At 45.7% G+C, this 22,590-nt stretch overlaps 1 protein-coding gene across 1 annotated transcript; it reads left to right on the top strand.

Moving 5' to 3' along the window:
• Positions 1 to 17,195, top strand: LOC144484288 (NACHT, LRR and PYD domains-containing protein 3-like). The gene is made up of 3 exons (XM_078202816.1): positions 1 to 1,732; positions 9,016 to 9,102; positions 17,021 to 17,195. Exons 1-3 carry the CDS (start codon positions 327 to 329, stop codon positions 17,193 to 17,195), a joined length of 1,668 nt encoding a protein of 555 aa, XP_078058942.1. The 5' UTR covers positions 1 to 326.
• Positions 17,196 to 22,590: the final 5,395 nt, after the last annotated feature.

Genomic DNA, 22,590 nt, shown 5'->3' with positions numbered 1-22,590 from the left:
AACAGAAACACAAGGAGACACTCCGGGTACAAACTGAAACACTGAGAGTGAACACTATCCTCATAAAGGAGAAGGTTAAGATTTTCCAGCTGGTTGGTCGATACGCTGAGCTCACGGTTATTTCTACTGTTCGAGATCGGACACTTGTCGAACATGAACTGCTGGCAAGAGGCCGAGACCATGAAGAATGGAGAGAGAAAGATCTCCGGAGAGAACTGGAAAAAATCCGAACTGATCAACTGTTTCAGAGCAGCTTTTCCCAGAGAAAATTCAAATCTGGGAATTCAGCAGCAGTGAGCGGAGTGCCGGGAATTGGAAAAACAACAATGGTACAAAAGATTGTTTATGACTGGGCCACTGGGAAAATATACCCACACTTTCAATTTGTTTTCAGTTTCAAATTCCGGGATTTGAACACTATTAACTGTAGAATAAACCTGAGGAATCTGATACTGTTTTTCTATCCTTACTTTGGGAATATTCTGGGAGAGCTCTGGAAGAACCCAGAGGGATTGCTGTTTATATTCGATGGTTTGGATGAATTCAAGGACAGGATTGATTTTGCTGACAATCGGAGAAATACAGAACCTCAGTACATGTGCACAGATCCCGAATTCTGGTGTGAAGTGTCTGACATTGTGTACAGTTTAATACAGCACAAGCTGCTCCCAGGATGTTCAGTGTTAGTGACCAGCCGCCCCACTGCATTACATTTATTGGAAAAGGCTGACATCAGTGTCTGGGCTGAAATCCTGGGATTTGTTGGTGATGAACGGAAGGGATATTTCAACAAGTTTTTTGAAGATCAGACGGTGGCAGCAGCCGTTTTCAAACACGTGGAGGAGAACGAGATCCTGTACACCATGTGTTACAACCCTTCCTACTGCTGGATCCTCGGTCTGTCACTGGGTCCCTTCTTTACACAAAGAGACAGGAAACGGCAGCAAGTTCCCAAGACCATCACCCAACTATATTCCTACTATATTTACAACATTCTGAAAAACCATGGCCGAGAGATTGAAAACCTCCGTGATGTGTTACTGAAGCTTGGTGAGATGGCCTTCACAGGAGTGTCTGAGAAGAAGATTGTGTTTCGAGATGGAGATTTGACTAAGTACAAGCTGGAACCTTCCCAGTTCCTGTCTGGATTCCTGGTGGAACTTTTGGAGAAAGATGAATCTGCCCAGAGTGTGGTTTACACATTCCCACACCTCACCATCCAAGAGTTTGTAGCTGCACTCTCACAATTCCTGACTCCAGATCCCGGGGAGATCGGGAAACTCCTCAGTGAAGCCCACAGCGAGAAAGATGGGCGATTTGAGATATTTCTCCGTTTTGTTGCTGGTCTGTCCTCCCCACAGTCAGCTCGACCCCTGGTGGAGTTTCTGGGTCCGTTTCTTTATCAAACAACCTGCCGAGTGATTGACTGGGTGAAGGAGAAGGTTGAAGGGCAGATTGGAGACTCACAGACTGAAACTGGGAAGAGGAAGCTCCTGAACACATTCCACTACCTGTTTGAGTCTCAGAATAAAGCACTGGCTCAGAACACAGTGGGATCGGTGGAAACACTTCCATTTAGTGAACTGCGACTGACCCCGATTGACTGTGCGGTCCTGTCTCATGTCATTGGACTCTGTGATACAATAAAACACCTCGATCTAGGGCAATGCTACATTCAGTGTGAAGGGCTCCAGCGGCTGGGACCCGTTCTGCACAAATGTCAGGAATTGAGGTAACTGTTTGGTCTCAGAGCGGATATTTTCATTGCTGAGAAGCCATTTCCTTTGTTCCAAATAAAACAGAGACATGTTCAGTTGAGGAAGTCAAGAGGGAAACAATGTCCAATGGTCACAGAGAAAGCGCGGGAGAATGGCACAAAGTCATAAAGCTCATTTGAGAGCAGATGCAGACATGATGGGCCGATTGGCCTCCTTCTGAACCTGTAATAAATTTTTAATTCTCTGATAAAACTACAGCGGTTCAAGAAGGCAGATTCTCGTGAGCAAATAGGCATCGGCAATAAATGTTGGCAAAACCAGCGATGATCACGTTCCTTGAGTAAATAAAAGCATTATTGGGATAAATTTTAAATAATTAGAGGTGTAAAGGCCTCGTTACAAAATTTTAAAAAAGGATATTTCACTCTCCCAACAGAAACCATCTGATTATGTATGATGCTGGAAGGAAATTTGTTTCTCTTGTGTTCGGTACAGCTTACAGTTTGTGGCTAATTATTGTCAGGATTATTTTCCTGCACGCTGCCTCTGTTATGTATTATAGTTGGTATGTGTTTTATCGGGACAGTGTCCTTTTATAAGTCATGTGATAACTGGTAACATCAGTCAGGGTCGCAGTGGAGGTTCAGTCTTGTATTAAACCTCACAGTGTGCAGTTATGAAAAGAAACCTCCCTTAGGTTACAGCAGCCCACGCTGTTTCTGTTCCATGGTTCTGACTGCAGCCTCATAAAACCGGAATCACTCGCTGTGTTTAAAAAAAATAGCTTTATTCACACTGTATTTGCATCTTTTGCAAATCACTTTAAATCTTGTTGTTGATCCTTGTCCGAGCAGCAACATTTTGATTTGCTCCCTGTTCTCTCCAGCACCATCACTATTTTGAACATTTCTATCAAATGTCCTCTCAGCTTTCTTCCTTCCAAGGTGAACGACCTCTCCTATCGATCCTCGTGTCTGAAGTTTCACATCCCTGTAGCCAATCTTTTAAACATGTTCAGCGCTCTCTCCAATGTGTTCTAAGCCTTCCTAAAGTATGACGCGCTGAACTGAGATCTAACTGATGTCTTTTGCAGGTTCAGCACAGCCTCCTTGCTCTTGTACTCTATGCCCCTATTGACAATGCTATGATCCCAGCTGATTTCTGGACAGTCAGGTCGAAGAGCAGAAACCCGGCTCAGTAAATCATAACTTTTATTTATTGTTTTATTCTTTAGAAATGTAGATGAACAGAATAACAAGGTAGGCGATTAACTTTTAAGAAAAGAATAAAACCTTTGTTAAAAAAATAACTGCAATGCACCACCCCATCTAACTTCACAGATGTCTGCAGATCTGTAAGGATGACACGTGTTACAAAATAGATCTTATGCTTTAATGTTCCCAGTCAGTACACAGTTAATGTAAACCAACAATCCACCTGTGGTTCAGATATAGCACTCTCTGAAACTCAGTGACAGATGCCACCCAAAGTAACTTCAGTGGATTCTTCTTCAAATCCCCCCAAATGTTTGTAACAGTGTGAGAAAACCCGTCTCACTGGGACTGATGCTTCCGCTCCAGAAGCTCCACTCGAGAAACAAAAAGCAGCTTTTGGAATCTTTTCAATGCTTTCTCTCAGGTGCCTTCACCAAGGATCCCTGTCCAATATTTCAATGTTTCCTTTCATTATTCCTCCAGACTCAGCCGTGCCAACAGACACCAGCGCCTCATAGTCTGTATGAAGGTGTCACCAACTTTAGGAATATATCAGATATCTGGATTCTCGTGAGCAAACTTGACAATGTCTGCACCTCGCAGCTCTGTCTTTAACTAGAATCATAGAAACCCTACAGTGCAGAAGGAGGCCATTCGGCCCATCGAGTCTGCACCGACCACAATCCCACCCAGGCCCTAACCCCACATATTTACCCGCTAATCCCTCGAACCTACACATCCCAGGACTCTAAGGGGCAATTTTTAACCTGGCCAATCAACCTAACCCGCACATCTTTGGACTGTGGGAGGAAACCGGAGCACCCGGAGGAAACCCACGCAGACATGAGGAGAATGTGCAAACTCCACACAGACAGTGACCCGAGCCGGGAATCGAACCCGGGACCCTGGAGCTGTGAAGCAGCAGTGCTAACCACTGTGCTACCGTGCCGCCACTGGGAGCCTCTCTCTGCTCCTCTCTTTAACTTCGGGAGCAGTCGCTAGTTCAGATTCAGGTTTTTTTTGTCTCTTTGACTTCTGTCTTCCTGGAACTCCTCTTTTCCTCCTTGGTTTCTGACGGTGATTTATCTTGTGGGTCCTGCTTTCTGAGTCCCTGCATTGCCCTGCCTCTCCTGGCAGCCTCTGTGAACTCCATCTCGCTTCTTGGGTTAACTGGTTGCAACTGAAACTCAGTGTTTCTATCATTCATTGTGGACTTCTGAATAGAAACAACCATTTTTTTAACCTCTATAATTCTGACAATGTCGTAAAACTTAAATTAAAATGCAGGGACACAAAAAACCCGCAGGCAGGCAGCTTTGTTTAACACGAAGTGAAATTAAAGTTTTGGCTCTTTCTTAACACACAAGCACAGAAACACAAATTCAACTTAAACTCATGAATTATTATCTGATGCCTACAAACACAAACTATTTCACAGCAGTAAAGCCCAAGATGCTGTATTCTTTATTAACTGCTCCCTACACTTGCCCTGCTAACTACACTTGCCCAGTCCCTCTGATCCTGCAATCCATTAACAATTCCACCGATTATTTTATATTCCTTCCTCATGTGCATGTTTCTTGAAAGTATCACCTCACCCGTCTCTGCATTGAACTTAATCTGCCACCTATCTGTACACTCCACTATTGTCTGTTTTTCAGTCCCAAGCTCCCCTCCTCACAGTTTACGACGCCTCAAAGGTTTCTGTGATCAACAAACTTTGAAATTTTCCTCTATACTGCAAACACCTAGATCATTCACATATATCAGGGAAAAGCAAGGATCCCAATACTGACCTCTCGGGTTCTCCACTACCGACATCCTCCAGCCTGAAAAATATCCATTACTCTTTGTTCATCCAATTTTGTATCCACGTTGCTACTTTCCCAGTTATTTTATGAGCTTATGGGCGGCACGGTAGCGCAGTGGTTAGCACTGCTGCTTCACAGCTCCAGGGTCCCGGGTTCGATTCCCGGCTCGGGTCACTGTCTGTGTGGAGTTTGCACATTCTCCTCCTGTCTGCGTGGGTTTCCTCCGGGTGCTCCGGTTTCCTCCCACAGTCCAAAGATGTGCGGGTTAGGTTGATTGGCCAGGTTAAAAATTGCCCCTTAGAGTCCTAAGATGCGTAGGGATTAGCGGGTAAATATGTGGGGGTAGGGCCTGGGTGGGATTGTGGTCGGTGCAGACTCGATGGGCCGAATGGCCTCCTTCCGTACTGTAGGGTTTCTATGATTCTATGATTATGCCACAAGTCTGTTGTGTCACTGCATCAGATGATTTTTGATTATCCATGTACACCACATCAACAGCAGAACCATCACTGACCCTTTCAGTTGCTCCTTCCAATTCACAGCAATATAAAGCCAGTCACAAATGGCATTTCTTTTTACCAACCAATGAATTTAGTTTTCTGTGTGTCATTATTAGACTTACCATTTCCCTTTTGAACTCAGCGTGGGCCGGCTCAGAGTAGCTGAATGATCAACTGACCCTCGGACCTCAGCTAAGTTTAACACTACTGCTCCAGGCTGGAGCCGCAGACTTGACTAAATTGGATTGACCCACTCTTTTCGGTTGTGGTTACTCCCTCCTGGCCCTCTCTTCATCCACTCCAACAAACTGAGGTAGCTGGGAATTAAACCCGTATCAACTGCTTGGAAAGCAACTATGCTCATTATTATATCACTGTCATTGCATTTAGTGACTCCTGTGGTGTAGGTACACCCACTGTGCTGTGAGAAAGAGAGTTCCAGAATGTTGGCCCAGTCACTGTGAGGGAACGGTGCTATATTTCCAAGTCAGGATGGTGTGTATCTTGGAAGGAAACTTCCAGGTGATGATGTTTCCATTCATCTGCTGCTCTTGTCCTTCGGGATAGAAATCCCAAGATTGGAAGGTGCTGTGTAACGGGCCATTGGGAATTGTTGCACTGCTTCTTGTAGATGGTACACACTGCTAGCTGTGTACCTCTGTGGTGGATGGAATGAATGTTGAACGTGGAGCACCAGTCAACAAGCAGAGTTATCCTGGATGGTAGCGAGCTTCCTGAATCTTGAGCTGCACTCATGCAGACAAGTGGATGGTATTTAATTAAATTCCTGACATGTGTCTTGTCGATGGTGGAAATGTATTTGGAAGTCAGGAGGTGAGTTACTCTGCGCAGAGTTCCTGGCCTTTAATCTTCTCTAAAATCCACAGTAATGATATGTCTAGTCTGTTTCTGGCCAATGGTAGCATCGAAGGTGCTGATACTCAGGATTCAGGTGATGATAATCCCATTGAATGTAAAGGGAGATGATTGTATTCATTCTTGGTGGAGGTGGTCATCGCCTGGCACTTGTCAGCCTTCCTTGAATATTGTTCAAGCCTTGCTAAATATGGACAGATCCTGCATTACTATCTTGCGGAGTCGAGAATAGTGCTGAACGTTGTACAGACATCAGCAAACATCTCCACTTCTGACTTTATGATGGATGAAATTTAATTGATGAAGTAGCTGAAGATGGTTGGGACGAGGGCACTCTCCTGAGAACTTCCTGCTGTCATTTCCTGGAGTTGAGATGACCCTCTCTTCACCCACTCCCAACAAACTGAGATATCTGGGAATTAAACCCCTATCAACTGCTTGGAAAGCAACGATGCTCACAATTATATCACTGGAATTGCATTTAGGGACTCCTGTGGTGTAGGTGCACCCACAGTGCTGTGAGAAAGCGAGTTCCAGGATTTTGACCCGGTCACTGTGAAGGAACGGTGATATATTTCCAAGTCAGGATGGTGTGTATCTTGGAAGGAAACTTCCAGGTGGTGATGTTTCCATTCATCTGCTGCCCTTGTCCTTCCAGGGATAGAAATCACAGACTGGACAGTGCTGTGTAACGAGCCATGGTGAGTTGTTGCACTGCATCTTGTAGATGACCCAACAACCATAACTAACTTTGTTTGTGCTGGTGTTGCTCCAACCGGCAGATAGTTTTTTTTCTCTCATTTCCATTGACTTCAGTTTTTCTCTGGCTCCTTTTTGCTACATGTGGTCATATTCTGCCATGATGTCAAGGGCAGACACTCTCATCTCACATCCTGAGTTCAGCTCTGCTGTCCGCGTTTGCATCAAGGCTGTAATGAGGTAGGGGACTGAGTGAACCTGAGTAAGCACAAGCTCAGAGTCAGCGAGCAGGTCATTGCTAATTAAATGCTGCTTGATAGTCTCGATGACGCCTTCCTCTGTTGGTGATTGAGAGGAGACTGATGGGGTGGTAAATGGACAGATTGGATTTGTTCTTTCCTTTTTGTTTACGGTCATATCTGGGCAATTTCCCACTATTTTAGGTAAACATCAGTGTTGGAGCTCTACTGGAACAGCTTGGCGAGGAACAGAGCAGCTTCTGGAGCAGTAATCTTCAGTACAGTTACTGGAATATTGTCAAGATCTGTGGTCTTTGCAGTATCCATTACCTTTAGCTATTTCTTGACATCATGTGGAGTGAATCGAATTCGCTGATAAATATCTGTGATGCTGGGGACCTCTGAACGGTTTAGCCACTGAAGTTAGTTACTAATATTTGAGCCATATCTTTTGCACTGATGTATTAGTCGTCTCCGTCATGAGGATGGGATATTTGTGGAGCCTCCTCCTTCTGTTGTTTCATCATCCACTACCATTCACAGCTAAATGTGGCAGGACTGCAGAGCTTACATCTGAGCCGAGGAAACCAGAATTTCCTGAATGAGGAAACCTGCTGCTGGAAAATCTCCAGTCAAACTGTCAGTGATATGAAACCGGGTTTGCGGATAACCCTTTCCCTGGGCGGCACAATAGCACAGTGGTGAGCACTGCTGCTTCACAGCTCCAGGGTCCCGGGTTCGATTCCCGGCTCGGGTCACTGTCTGTGCGGAGTTTGCACGTTCTCCTCGTGTCTGCGTGGGTTTCCTCCGGGTGCTCCGGTTTCCTCCCACGGTCCAAAGATGTGCGGGTTAGGTTGATTGGCCAGTTTAAAAAATGCCCCTTAGAGTCCTGAGATGCGTAGATTAGAGGGATTAGCAGGTAAAATATGTGGGGGTAGGGCCTGGATGGGATTGTGGTCGGTGCAGACTCGATGGGCCGAATGGCCTCCTTCTGCACTGTAGGGTTTCTATGATTCTATGATTCAATGTGAGGATCGACTGGAAGTAAGAACTCCCGGTAATTCCCGGAGATAGAACACGAGCCAGACCTGCAGAAAATGTAGAGCCTGTTTACTGTGGAATGTAGCGGGAGACACCCCTCCCCTATAAACTAATCAAACAGAAATATTTCAGCTTTCTAATGGGAGAATAATCATTCCTTGTATCAAATCTCGGGGATGGATCTTAAAGCAACAGTTAGCACAGTTTCAAACTTTAACTCACCCTGAGATATTATACAGATGATATAATGTCAATAGTTAAGAAGCACGGGGAATCCCGAGCGATCCACTCTCACAGCTTTATCATTTAACCCTCTGTGAAATGTACAATTCTCAGAAAATCCTGGATTTATGTAACCAGAAATGATTTGAATTTCCGGAAACGTAGCAGGGTCAGTGAGATTCAGGAGGGTAATTCTGATGATCAGGAAATGAGACCAGAATGTGGGACATGTTTAAACGTTACTTGCTTGTTTACAGGATGTCGGCATCACCTCCTCGAGGGGCCATTAGCAGTGGGAAATAAATGCTGGTCGAGCCAGCGACACCCATATCCCATGGACAATTAAACAAAATATACATTTTGAGAGGTGTAAAAGAGTTAATTGTTCATCATTTTTCAATGCTGACTATTGCCTTTTCCATTCAACAGAAAGGGTTTGATATTATCTAATTTAATATTGTCACATTTATTAGTGCCAAAGCATACCGTACATAGGGAAGGAAAGGAAAGAGTCCAGAATGCAGTGTTACAGTCACAGCTGGGGTGCAGAGAAAGATCAACTTGGATGAGATATAATATCGTAACGTGAATCAGGTCACCACTCGTGCTAAGTTTCTGACACAAAAATAGATCCAGCTATTTTTTCTGCTGAACATTAATCTGAATTTAATGTGTTTCTCACTTTCTCCATTTAGTCTGCGTCGCAATGAAGTGGGAGATTCAGGAGTGAAACGACTGTCTGCGGCTCTGAGGAATCCAGAATGTAAAATACGGAAACTGGAGTAAGTATCAGACTGAGAGATTGTGTTAATAATCAGTGGATGGTCTGACACTGTAAATTATTATCAGTGTCAGTAATCGTGTCATTAATAAGCATTCCACATCATTCCTGTCAGTATTCGTGTTAAACACCACGGATTCGCTCTGATTCCTGAAATCTTTCTCTCTCTGATCTCCAGTTTGGAGAGGAACAGCCTCAGATATTCTCACCTCTGCTCTCAGTACAAACCCGTCAGTGATGTGTCTGAACCTGAGTTACAATAAACTGCGAGATTCAGGAGTGAAAGGTTCAACTAATCATTTATAGTTATTCTCAAATCCATTCATGAAAATAAAAAAGATGGACAAAACGATTAAATGTTTAGAGAATTCCCAGATATGGCTGGTCACATGTTCAATTTAGTTTAATTTGTCATTCAGATTATAGATGTTTATGTCTGTCGGCTTCTCAGTTTGATTAAACATAGAAAACTGCAGTATATCGGTGAGGCAGATTACAAACTACATTGAATTCTGATGAGTTTTATTCCGAGGAATCCACTCTCAAATTTACGTTAAATGGAGCTTAAGGAGCATCTGAAAAGAGAATGCAGAGATGGAGGTGGGGAGGGTTATGAAGAGAATTCCAGAGCTCACAGCCCAGCAGTTCAAGGCACAGCTCAGCTGGCAATGGCAATAATCCAGTAAGAAGTTTACCAACACCAGGTTAAAGTCCAACAGGTTTATTTGGTAGCAAAAGCCACACAAGCTTTCGGAGCTCTAAGCCCCTTCTTCAGGTGAGTGGGAATTCTGTTCACAAACAGAGCTTATAAAGACACAGACTCAATTTACATGAATAATGGTTGGAATGCAAATACTTACAACTAATCAAGTCTTTAAGAGACGAAACAATGTGAGTGGAGAGAGCATCAAGACAGGCTAAAAAGATGTGTATTGTCTCCAGACAAGACAGCCAGTGAAACTCTGCAGGTCCACGCAACTGTGGGAGTTACAAATAGTGTGACATGAACCCAATATCCCGGTTGAGGCCGTCCTCGTGTGTGCGGAACTTGGCTATCAGTTTCTGCTCAGCGACTCTGCGCTGTCGTGTGTCGCGAAGGCCGCCTTGGAGAACGCTTACCCGAATATCAGAGGCCGAATAATGGCAATTCTTTAATGGCAATAATCACAGTGCAGAATAGTCTGAATGATGTCCCTATTAATAATGGACATTGTTTTTAAGAACACAAATAATGATACTAAATATACCATTGCTATCAGTATTCGTGTTATTAAAAACACTGTCCGCTATTAGTAGACACAAAATAAGCTTGGGAGCAAAGTTGGAGACCATGAAATAAATGAGGCAAAGGCAGCCTGGATATGAAGTTATCTGAGTGACAGGAAACAGGCAGGAGAGGTGAACTGTACCTTTTCATTTATAGGAAGCTGACAGTGGCTTTCCCCAGCAACCAGTACTGTGTTACTACGACTAATTTTCTTTACATGTACTACCAAATGAGACTTGGGTTTATCTAAAGATGAGATGTGAAGCTCCAGCACACGGCCACCAGACCACAGAGCGGACGCAGCATATGATAGACCGAGCTCAATCACACCAAAACCAATGGATCAGATCAGAGATCTGCTGTCTTGCCATATCCAGTCATAAATAGTGTTAGACATGCCACAAAATGTTGGACATGCTGGTTACATGAGGCAACAAGGTGGCACAGTGGTCAGCACTGCTGCCTCACAGCGCCAGGGACCAGGGTTCAATTCCGGCTTTGGGTGACTTTATGTGTAGAGTTTGCACGTTCTCCCAGTGTCTGTGTGGGTTTCCTCTGGGTGCTCCAATTTTCTCCCACAGTCCAAAGCTGTGCAGGTTCGGTTGATTGGCTATGCTAAGTTGTCCCTTGGTAACTCAGGGTGTGTAGGTTACGGGGATTAGTGGGCCATATATGTGGAGTTACAGAGATAGGGCCTGGATATGATATTCTTTCAAAGAATTGGTGAAGACTCGATGGGCCAAAGGGCCTCCTTCTACACTGTGGGAATTCTATGATTCTATAAACATGCTACAAGAATTCCATCATTACTGATGAGGGAACCCAGAGCATCAGTGCCATCTTCAGCCAGAAGTGCTGAGTAGAATGATTAATCTCGGCCTCCTCCTGAGGTCCCCAACATTACAGATGACCATTTGATTCACTGCATGTGAGGTAAAGAAATGACTGAAGGCGCTGCATACTGCAAACTCTGTCAGCCTGGCTGTACCCCAGCAATGGTACTGAAGAATTGTGCTCCATAACTAGCCATTCCCCTAGCCAAGCTGTTCCAGTACAGCTACAACACTGGATCTACCGGACAATGTGGAAAAAAACAGGGCAAATCCAATCTGATGAATTGCTGCTCCATCAGTCTGCTCTTGAACGTCAGAAAAGTGTCATCCTTCCAGTGCCTCATGAACATCACTGCAGGAGTTCCTGAGGGTGATGTCCAAATCCCAACCACCTTCAATTGCTTTATCAATGTCCTGCCTTCCATTATAATGTCAGTAGTGAGGATGCTCACTAATGATTGCACAATGCTCAGTACTGTTCACAATTCCTCAGAGACTGAAGCAGTCCATGCCCATAAACAGCAAGACCTGAACAAAACAGAAAATGCTGGAAAGGCTCAGCATGTCTGACAGCTTCTGTGGAGAGAGAACAGCTAACCCTTCGAATCTGGATGACTCTTCGACAGAGCTAGCGTCTTAAGCTCTGAAGAACGTTCAGGCTTAACCTGATAAATGGCAAGTAATGTTTCACTGCACAAATGCCAGGCAAGGACCATCTCCAACAGACGGGAATCTAACCATATTCCCTTTACATTGAATGGCAGCACCATCGCTGAATCCTCGACCATCAACATCCTGAGTGGTGGGGGCGCACTGGGACCATTGAACAGACACTGAACTGTAAACACTATGGCTCCAAGGGTAGATCACAGTCTGGGAATTCGGAGATGAGGAACTCGCCTCTTGTCTCCCAAATTTTTCCCACCATCTCCAAGGCACAAGTCAGCAGTGTGATGGAATCCGCTCATCTTGCTGGATTGTCTGCAGCTTCAAAAACACTGAAGAAGCTCATCCATGGAAAAGGAGTCCACTGGATCAGCTGGCCATTCACCAAACTAAACATTGGCTGTCTCTACCACTGACGCACAGTGGCAGTATTTTACCACATACAAGGTGGAATGTAGCAGCTCACCAAGGTTCCTGAGCCAGCATCATCCACACAGGCACTATCCATCACCGAGATGGCCAAGGATATCAGAAGGATGGGACACCAACCAGCTTCAGACTTCTTTCCAAACCACACACCATTCTGACTTGGAATATATTGCTTTTCCATCACTGATGCGGGATCATAATGCCGGATGCCCCTTCCTAGCGGTTTTGTACCAGATGCTCTGCAGAATTTAAGAAGATGGCTCACCACCTCCTTCTCAAAAGCAATTGGGGATGGGCTGCAAGTGTTGGCATTGCCAGTGATACCATCATCCCTTGAAAGAATTAATAAAGACAAGCGCTACCCACTGTAGAGGTGGGTAATTGTGCCTGTGTGTAACCCAAACACAGTCACGGAAGAGAGAAAAAACAGCTGCGACAGGACAAATAGTGTGACCATTGCACAGGCCAGAGGAATTCTAAAGATAGATCTGGTGGAACTATTCAATATACTCAGCGAGGGTCTCAAATGTCCAGGTGTTGTGCTGTGTTCCATACAACCTGGATCTAGAGTGGAGAAGCTTTGAACAAAGTGTGATGCAATACAATGTTGACCAGATGCTTCATGATGAGGAACCCCATGGACCACAGGCCAGGGACATGGGATATGTGTCAGGGAGGATGGAGATTCAGTAATGCAGACATGTTTTCCAAGAACCTTAACTCACACAGCCATTCAGTGTAATAAATCTTCACCATCTCCAGCACTGTTGCTGTTTCTGTGAATGTTTTATATTTTCCCTGGAGCCGTCACGACATGAAACAAAGGTATTGGAATTGTATTGACCTGATTCAGTGCTGTATTTCCCATCTCACATTCCCAGTGAACTGTTAAGCACCCAGTAATATGGTGAAGGAGTTTTTTAGTGGTGCTCCATCTCTGAATTTACTGAAAATACATACATAACCAAGTGACCAGTAACAACAAAGTATAACCCTGTGAAACCCAAGGAAGCAACCCCACCATGACAACCACCCCCATCCCCGCACTTTCCGCTGAGCTGCAGGCAGCATCTTACCTCTCTCCTCTCCTCTGGGAATTTCGATGACCGTGGCCTTTGTCCTCGGATTTCCTGAGTCCTGGAAGGATCCGGCCAACTGCGGGTCCTCTGCACAGATGCTGGAGTTGTCTCTGTCATCATAGCTTCGTGAGGTGCTTGTGTCACAGTCGGAGCAGAAGAGGACCCACTGCCCACACCAGGGGCATCCTGAGAGGAGCTCCCAAATGCTGCAGGCAGCCGCACGTCTATCCATTCAGGGCAAACTGGACCCTCCCTGCTCAGCTAGGGAGGTCCTGACAGTTACTCCAGGCACATTTTCCCACCCCTCCCGCAGCCCGTGTTCCACAGAGCTCATGGAGGTGGTGAGAACATGCAGGTTCATCTGTATTTCCTGTGGGTGATAGGCTGGATGTGACTCTCCATGAAGGTCACCAATCTCTCTGTGGAGGATGCTATTTGTGCTCAGACCTGAAACATGGTAACACTGCTGGCCTGGATTGACTCCTCCATCCTTTGTGTATGGATACACACAGCCTTTGGAAACTCCACCGGATGTTAAAGTATCCTACGCTGCAGCTCCAGTATCTGCTGCATTGTTAAAGACTCCAGTCACATTTCATCTTCCTGAAGCTGACAATGACCTGTCCCCTCGAGAGTGTGAGTGAACTCAGCTATTCCTGCCTCCATTAGCTGCTCGGGTTTGTGTGTGTTCCTGTGCTACCAGAATGTAACCCCTTTGCTACTCGTGTGAGACAGTATCTGCTCTGGTGGAGATTATGGGGAATAATGTGACAGAGCACCCTCTGTGAACCCCTCCTCTTCTTCCGAGGTGGACACTTGTCTCCCTCTCGCAGCAGCTGTTGATTTGTGAGAGAGTGAAGAATGTTAGAGGGTAATGCACATTCCAACATGTCCTGGAGACTGTTCCTAATCCAGAGCTCCATGTGACCAATGGAAGACACACAAGCACCAGGTTTTGGACTAGGCAGCAGAGCCTCTCCTGTGCCCATCCATTCACTCACTCACTCTCTCTGGATCCACAACCCATCTCACCATCAGCGATTGCCCGCCCAGCCTCCAGGTCTCCCAGCTCCAGCACTGCATCTTCCATTGGCACAAGGATGACACAATCCAGACACTATCACTCTTGGCTCCTTCTCTGACGCTGTGTGCCCTCTTCTACAAGCACATAAATTTCCATTGATACTCACCCATTAAAGACACACACAAGCCTATGATGCTGCCAGACTGCCCATCATGGGACCACCAGGATGGTCACTCAGTGTCGGCAGTGCAGCAGTCTTTACTCAGAGAGTGGTTGGGGTGTGGAATGGACTGCCTGCTGTCATAGTGGAGTCAGACACTTTAGGAACTTTCAAGTGGTTATTGGATAGGCAGATGGAGCACACTAGAATGATAGGGAGTGGGATAGCTTGATCTTGGTTTTGGACCAAGCTCGGCACAACATCGTGGGCCAAAGGGTCTGTACTGTGCTGTACTGTTCTATGTCCTATGTTCCATGTAACCCTTCACAGGGAGGCTGACATGTTCCTGAAGATTGATGCTGCTGTCTGGACATTGCCAGTGTCTGGGTGGAGATGGTCTTTCCAAAATTTCTCTTTCATCCTTATTCACATATCAGCCTGTAGGCTTAACGCTCACCTTGTCAGAACATATCAGATTATTCATCTTTTGCCTCATTGCAGCCACTGCTCAGACCCTTGGCAGTGTCTATCCAGACTTGCTTGGGTTGATGTGACAGGTATCCTTCTCCAGTCCTGAGGGAACAAAACCTTCCTCCAAACCGAAATAGCCTTGAGAATTTCCAGGGAAGTGTCAGCGAATTGGGTTTAATCTGCCTTCTGCCATTTCAGCCCTTTGTTCATTAACCAGGGCTCCCTCACTGCTCCCTTCAGAGCCTTTAAAAGTGCTGCTGGCTGCCTTTGAATCTGGTGCCAGCATTGCCAAAATGGGGCCTTCCCCTGCAGCCAGTGGTTAAGCTCTGGAATGCACAGGGATTTGGGGGAAGGTGGAGGAATGCCACTTAGTGAATTGCACATTTGGAAAGTCAGTGCAGACACAATGGGCCGAATGGCCGCCTTCTGCTCTGTAACAATACTGTGATTCTGCCTGTGCTGCCTGAGTGGACGGATTCCCCTCTCCTGTCAGATATTTATGTGCCGGTTCTGGCTCTGTGTGGAGTTGGTTAGTTCAGTTGTCTCGGTGTCTCGAGTGTGATGTAGAATGACGCTAATGTTGAGGGTTTGGTCTTCGTACGGGCTGTGGGGTTCATGGAGTCCCACCTCCTCCCATTGCCTCACGTTTACTAAGTTGTGTCCCTGAAGCTACATGTAACTAATTGTCTCTCTCTATTGGAGAGAAATGTTAATATTTCATTGGGGACTATGGCGACTCACACTGTCCACACGGCAACATCACCAACTTCCAGTTGAAATATCGATAACATTTTCAACCACTGTCTTCACAGAATTCTTACGGAGCACAATGAGGCCATTTGGCCCATCGTGTCTGCACCAGCTCACCAAATTGACATTAGGAATTTGTGTCATTCTCCAGCCTTTTTCTCGTATCCATTCTCGTAGCTCATTGCCGATCTTCAAAAAATCATCTAATTCCCTTTTGACTGCTTAGATTCAGCCGACCTCCACCACACTTCAGTTGAACATTTCCAAAGGGAATTGGATTATGATCTGAAAAGGAAGATTGTGCAGGGTTACGGGGAGAATTTGGGGGAATGACACTTAGTAAATTGCTCATTCAGAGAGTCAGTGCAGAGAGCATGGGCCGAATGGTCTCCTTCTGCTCTGTAACAATTCTGTGATTCTACCTGAGAGAGATACCAATGGCCCTTTGTGGACACTGGCTAAATTACCTCACCCTGTCGACACTGCAACATCACCAGCTTCCAGTTAAAATCTCCATACATTTCCAACCATTATCTTCACAGAATTATTGCGGAGCACCACGAGGCGAAATGTGTCGGCACCGGCTCACCAAACTAGGATTAGGAATTTGTCTCATTCTACTGCCTTCTCCTCGTATCTTTGCACATTGTTTCATTCGATTGTTCATCGACTGCCCTCTGTGATGCCTCGAATCAGCCTGCCCCCACCACACTTCCAGACTGTACATTCCAGACCCGAACCACTGGCAGTGTGAGAAAGGTTTCTCTCTCATCATCAACCCCACCACACACTCCATTCCTGAGCCACTGACCATCCCATGTCCCTCCCTGTGACTCAGGGTAAGGACATGGGAATCCTGTGCTCTTCCCTTTCACCATCATCCTTTTTGTCATTTAATCACTCCGGCACTTCCATTTTGTTCTTGTCACCCGCCCATCCCCAGCTCCCTGTCACTTCAAACAATTTAATTCACTGCTACTCCCAAGTTTTAATTTTAGCTAATTGAACTGAAACTAAATCTGTTTCTCTCTTCACAGATGCTGCCTGTCCTGCTGCGATTTTCCACATATTTTATTCATATTTCAGATTTACAGCATCAATAGAATTTTGCCTTCTGTATGAACTGAAGTTGTGTTTCTTGAATGTCCCGCGCTGTACATTATTATTGTTAATGAACTTATTCTTAAAAACACTGTGGATTTACCCTGATTTCTGTTATTTTTCTCTCTCTGATCTCCAGTCTCTATGGTAACGCTCTCACCGATTCTTGTGCCGAGGACCTGGCCTCTGCTCTCAGTACAAACCGCTCACTGATAGATCTGAATCTGGGTTACAATAAACTGGGAGATTCAGGAGTGAAACTGCTGTCTGTGGCTCTGAGGAATCCGGACTGTAAAATACAGAAACTGGAGTAAGTAGCATACTGTGTGAGATTGTGTTTATAATAACTGAATATTCAACAATATAATTTCACCACTGGTATTTGTATATAAAATCACTGCCCATTACTATTGGTGTCAGTTATGAATAAGGAAAACTGATTTCCCTCTGACTCAAAGAACAACAAAGAACAGTACAGCACAGGAAACAGGCCCTTCGGCCCTCCAAGCCTGTGCCGCTCCTTGGTCCAACTAGACCAATCGTTTGTATCCCTCCATTCCCAGGCTGCTCATGTGACTATCCAGGTAAGTCTTAAACGATGTCAGCGTGCCTGCCTCCACCACCCTACTTGGCAGCGCATTCCAGGCCCCCACCACCCTCTGTGTAAAAAACGTCCCTCTGATGTCTGAGTTATACTTCGCCCCTCTCAGCTTGAGCCCGTGACCCCTCGTGATCGTCACCTCCGACCTGGGAAAAAGCTTCCCACTGTTCACCCTATCTATACCCTTCATAATCTTGTATACCTCTATTAGATCTCCCCTCATTCTCCGTCTTTCCAAGGAGAACAACCCCAGTCTACCCAATCTTTCCTCATAGCTAAGACCCTCCATACCAGGCAACATCCTGGTAAACCTTCTCTGCACTCTCTCCAATGCCTCCACGTCCTTCTGGTAGTGCGGCGACCAGAACTGGACGCAGTACTCCAAATGTGGCCTAACCAGCGTTCTATACAGCTGCATCATCAGACTCCAGCTTTTATACTCTATACCCCGTCCTATAAAGGCAAGCATACCATATGCCTTCTTCACCACCTTCTCCACCTGTGTTGCCACCTTCAAGGATTTGTGGACTTGCACACCTAGGTCCCTCTGTGTTTCTATACTCCTGATGACTCTGCCATTTATTGTATAACTCCTCCATACATTATTTCTTCCAAAATGCATCACTTCGCATTTATCCGGATTAAACTCCATCTGCCACCTCTCCGCCCAATTTTCCAGCCTATCTATATCCTGCTGTATTGCCCGACAATGCTCTTCGCTATCCGCAATTCCAGCCATCTTCGTGTCATCCGCAAACTTGCTGATTACACCAGTTACACCTTCTTCCAAATCATTTATATATATCACAAATAGCAGAGGTCCCAGTACAGAGCCCTGCGGAACACCACTGCTCACAGACCTCCAGCCAGAATAAGACCCTTCGACCACTACCCTCTGTCTCCTATGACTCCTGTTGCTTCTCTCTCTGATCTCTGAGCAATGGAATGTCAGTCCCACAAATCCTTATGTTGAGGGAGTGGGGGAATAACGTTATGGTTCACCCTCTGCGGTTCTCTCCTCCTCCTCAGATGTGCACAGCTCTCCCCGGACACAGCATCCATTGATTTGTGAAAAGGGGGAGAGTGAGTGGATGACAGTAAATGGAGGACAGGACATGGTGGTGGAGTCTCGCTGTTAGTAACAGATGTCAGTACAGCAGCGAGAGGTGAACTTAGTTCCAATGATCAAGAAGCAGAATCAGTTTGGGGAGGGATAAGAATTAACAAAGTTAAAAGATCACTTGTGGGAATCATTTCTAGGCCCCGAACAATATTCAGAATCTCCGACACAGGACACAGGAATATTAATGGGGTCTTGTAAAAACATTCTGCAATAATCACGGGTGATTTTAACATTCATGTACAAAGAAGAACAAAGAGCCATGCAGCACAGTAACAGGCCCTTCGACCCACCAAGCCTGCGGCGACGCCTCATTCTTATTCAGACCCAGTACTTATTGCTCATACGCAGCTTCTATTCCTCTGTTCATCTCCCGTTCATGTTTCTATCAAGATAAACCTTGAACATTGGGAACGTGCCTGCTTCCGTCAACTTCACTGGCTGCGCATTCGAGGCACCCACCACTCTCTATGTGAAAACTTTCCCCGCACGTCTCCTCTAAACTTTCCCCCTCTTGCCTTCAAACTGTCCCATCTTGTAGTTGACATTTCCACCCTGGGGAAAAGACTCCAACTATCAACCATATATCTGCCTCTATCAGGTCGCCCCTCAGCCTCCGTCTTTCCAGTGAAAACAATCCGAGTTTATTCAACTTCTCTTCATACCTTAGACCATATCTTCAGACCAGGCAACATCCTTGTAAACCTTTTTTGCACCTTCTCCAAAGCAGCCACATCCTTCTGGTTGTCTGGCGATCAGCACTACACGCAATATTCCATGTTGGGCCTAACTAAAGTTTAATACAGCTGTAACATAACTTGCCAACTTTGATACTCGATGCCCTGGCCAATGAAGCAAGCATGCTGCATGCCTTGTTGACCAAGTTATCCACCTGTGTTACCACTTTCAGGGATCAGTGGACAAGTACGCACAGATCCATCTGTATGTCAATGCTCCTGTTAGTTTTTTCAGACAGGGAAGGCTGGGGGACGACCATGTGGAGTTGTATCAAATTATAGAAATAACCCTTTCCCCTTTGTTTTAGGAGACAATAACCAGGGGCATAGATTTAAGGCATTGGGGAGGAGTTTCAGAGGAGAATTGAAGATGGCACAGTAGTTAGCATTGCTGCCTCACAACGTCAGGGACCTTTGTTTAATTCGGGCCTCGGGTGACTGCCTGTGTGGAGCTTGCATGTTCCCCCCATGTGTGCGTGTTTCCATCAGGTACTCTGGTTTCCTCCCACAGTCCAAAAATGTGTAGGTTAGGTGGATCGACCATGCTAAATTATCATTTCATGTCCAAAGATATGTAGTTTCAGTGGATTTGCCATGATAAATGTCCAGTGATAAGCAGTTGTGTGGGCCTGGCATTTTCAGACAGTCAGTGCAGAGCCGATGGGGCGATTGGGAGCCTTCTGCAGAGTGGGGATTCTATGGTTCTGTGGAAACGTTTTTTCACCCAGAGGGTGGTGGGAATCTGGATCTCACTGTCTGAAAGGGCGGTGGAGTCAGGAACACTCGCAACATTTAAGAAGCATTCAGACAAGCACTTGAAATGCCGCAGCAGACAAGGCTATGGAGCAAGTGCTGGTAGTGGATTAGAATAGATTGCTGCTTGATGGCTGACACAGACACGATGGGCCGAAGGGCCTCTTTCTGTGCTGACAAACTCTATAAAGGCCCAGGGGTTGGAAGTTATGAACCAGAACCTGAATTTTCACTGATTCCTGTGATTTCTCTCTCTCTGATCCCAATGCAGTGGAATGTCAATCACATTGATTTTTGTGCCCTGGGTGTAGGGGAACAATGTGACGGTGACTCTGAGGACCCGTTCACATGCTTACAGGGGGACACACGTCACCCAGTCACACAGCCCTTGATTTGTGAGGAAGAGTACAGAGTGAATGGAGGCAATTGTTAAGACGCAGACCAGAAACTCCAAGGTGTTTTGTGAAGTTAGCCTGGACACTTGGTTTTACATTTGATTTTGGCATTGATGAGCATGAGGTGTTTCACTCCAGGTATGAATCGAGTGACCCACTAGGATGCTTTTATCAAACACAGTTTATTTAAGAATGCAGTTGGAATATAACAACAAGAATTAGCATAACCTTCACCAATTGCAACACTTAAACATGACACAGTATAACTCTTAACAGCTAGCTATCTCTGTTATTCCAATATAAAGCAATACCCACAGACATACACCCTTCTCCAACATTAGTTAGCACAAAAACAAGTAAGCTCACGTGTTGCCGCGTTCCAGCTTTTTACCACTTCCGGAGAGCCAACAGACAATTGTTTTCAGAGAAGGATGTCGCCTCCGAACAGCCCAACCGCAGAGAGGTAACCCCAGTCTCTGACAGCTTCCAACACAGCAACACTTAAACAGCAAAAACTCCAACTTCAGAGAGGGGAACAACACTGCTGTTTGTCTTCACTTCAAGCAGCTTCTGAAAGCAGAATTAAAACTAGAATGCTCTGTGAAAAATAGCTGTCCCTCAGTCACATGACATAACCTGTCAATCACCCGCAATCAAGCTCTACTCTGCCATCCCAGGAGAAACACTGAAACAACAGAACACTGCATTAGTTCAGATTAAAATCAACATGATGTCAATTATACTGCTTCAGTAACAATAAAGGAAACCGGCTACAGATAGCACGGTGCCGACAACATAACCTGCAGAGAAACATGATTAAAATAGAATCTAGAAGCAGGAGTTGGCCATTCGGCCCTTCGAGCCTGCTCCACCATTCATTTTGTTCATGGCTGATCATCAAATTCAATATCCTTCAATATTCAGTATATTTCTTCAAGACATAGTTTGTGACAAAATGTACATTCCAACACGTCCTTCAGCCGGTTCCATGTGACCGGTGATGGGCACACAAGCTCTGTGTGTTGCAGGCACCAGAGAGTCTCCTGTGTCCATCCATTCGACCGCACACTCTCAGCTCCACAACCAGTATCACAATCAGCGATTTCCCACACTATCTGCTGTTCTCCCAGCTCCAGCGCTGCTAATTCTACGTGTAAGGATTACAAGATCTGGACGCTGTCATCATTTTTACTTCATTCCCTGACGTTTCGTGCTCTCTTCTACAGGCACATAAAGTTCCATTGTTACTCTCCCATCAAAGACACAAGCTTATGCTGGTGAGAACCTGACTGACCATCATGTCTACGCAGGGAAAGCCTGTTGCCTCTGACCATCCCATTCTCACAGTGCTAGAGTTATCTGACTAACTAGAACCCTGCAGAGAGAGGCTGACATGTCTCTGACAGTCGATGCTGCTGTCTGGGCATTGCCTGTGTCTGTGTGGGGATGGCCTTTCTACCATTTCACTTTCATTCTCATTCGACCCCATATGCCTCAGATTATATGTTATAAAATGCTTCACCACCTTGTCAGAACTTGGCAAATTATTAATCCTTTTGCCTCATGCAAGCATATAACCCACGCCTACTCAGGTCTCCAGTAATCTCCATCCCGATATACTTGGATTGATGTGGCAGATACTGTCCAGTCCTGAGAGAACAGAAATTTGCTCCAAACTCACGTAGCCTTGGGGAAGAGTACCAAGTGTTGCCAAGTGCATCATTGAATTGAGTTTAATCTTACTCCTCCCACTCCAGCCCTGTGTTCAGTAACCAGATCCTCCTCACTGGTCTCTCCAGAGCTGCTGCCTATCAAAGTGCTGCCCGTGCCAGCATTGCCTGAACCGGGACTTCCCGCAGCGAGTGGTTAAGGGCTGGAGTTCACTGTCTGGGAGTGTGGTGGAGACACGTTCAGTTGAAAATTTCCGAAGGGAATTGGATTATGATCTGAAAAGGAAGATTGTGCAGGGTTACGGGGAGAATTTGGGGGAATGACACTTAGTAAATTGCTCATTCAGAGAGTCAGTGCAGAGAGCATGGGCCGAATGGTCTCCTTCTGCTCTGTAACAATTCTGTGATTCTACCTGAGAGAGATACCAATGGC

This window comes from Mustelus asterias, unplaced genomic scaffold (genome assembly GCF_964213995.1).
Source record: "Mustelus asterias unplaced genomic scaffold, sMusAst1.hap1.1 HAP1_SCAFFOLD_98, whole genome shotgun sequence".
NCBI lineage: Eukaryota > Metazoa > Chordata > Chondrichthyes > Carcharhiniformes > Triakidae > Mustelus > Mustelus asterias.
This window is presented reverse-complemented; position numbering and strand designations above follow the sequence as displayed.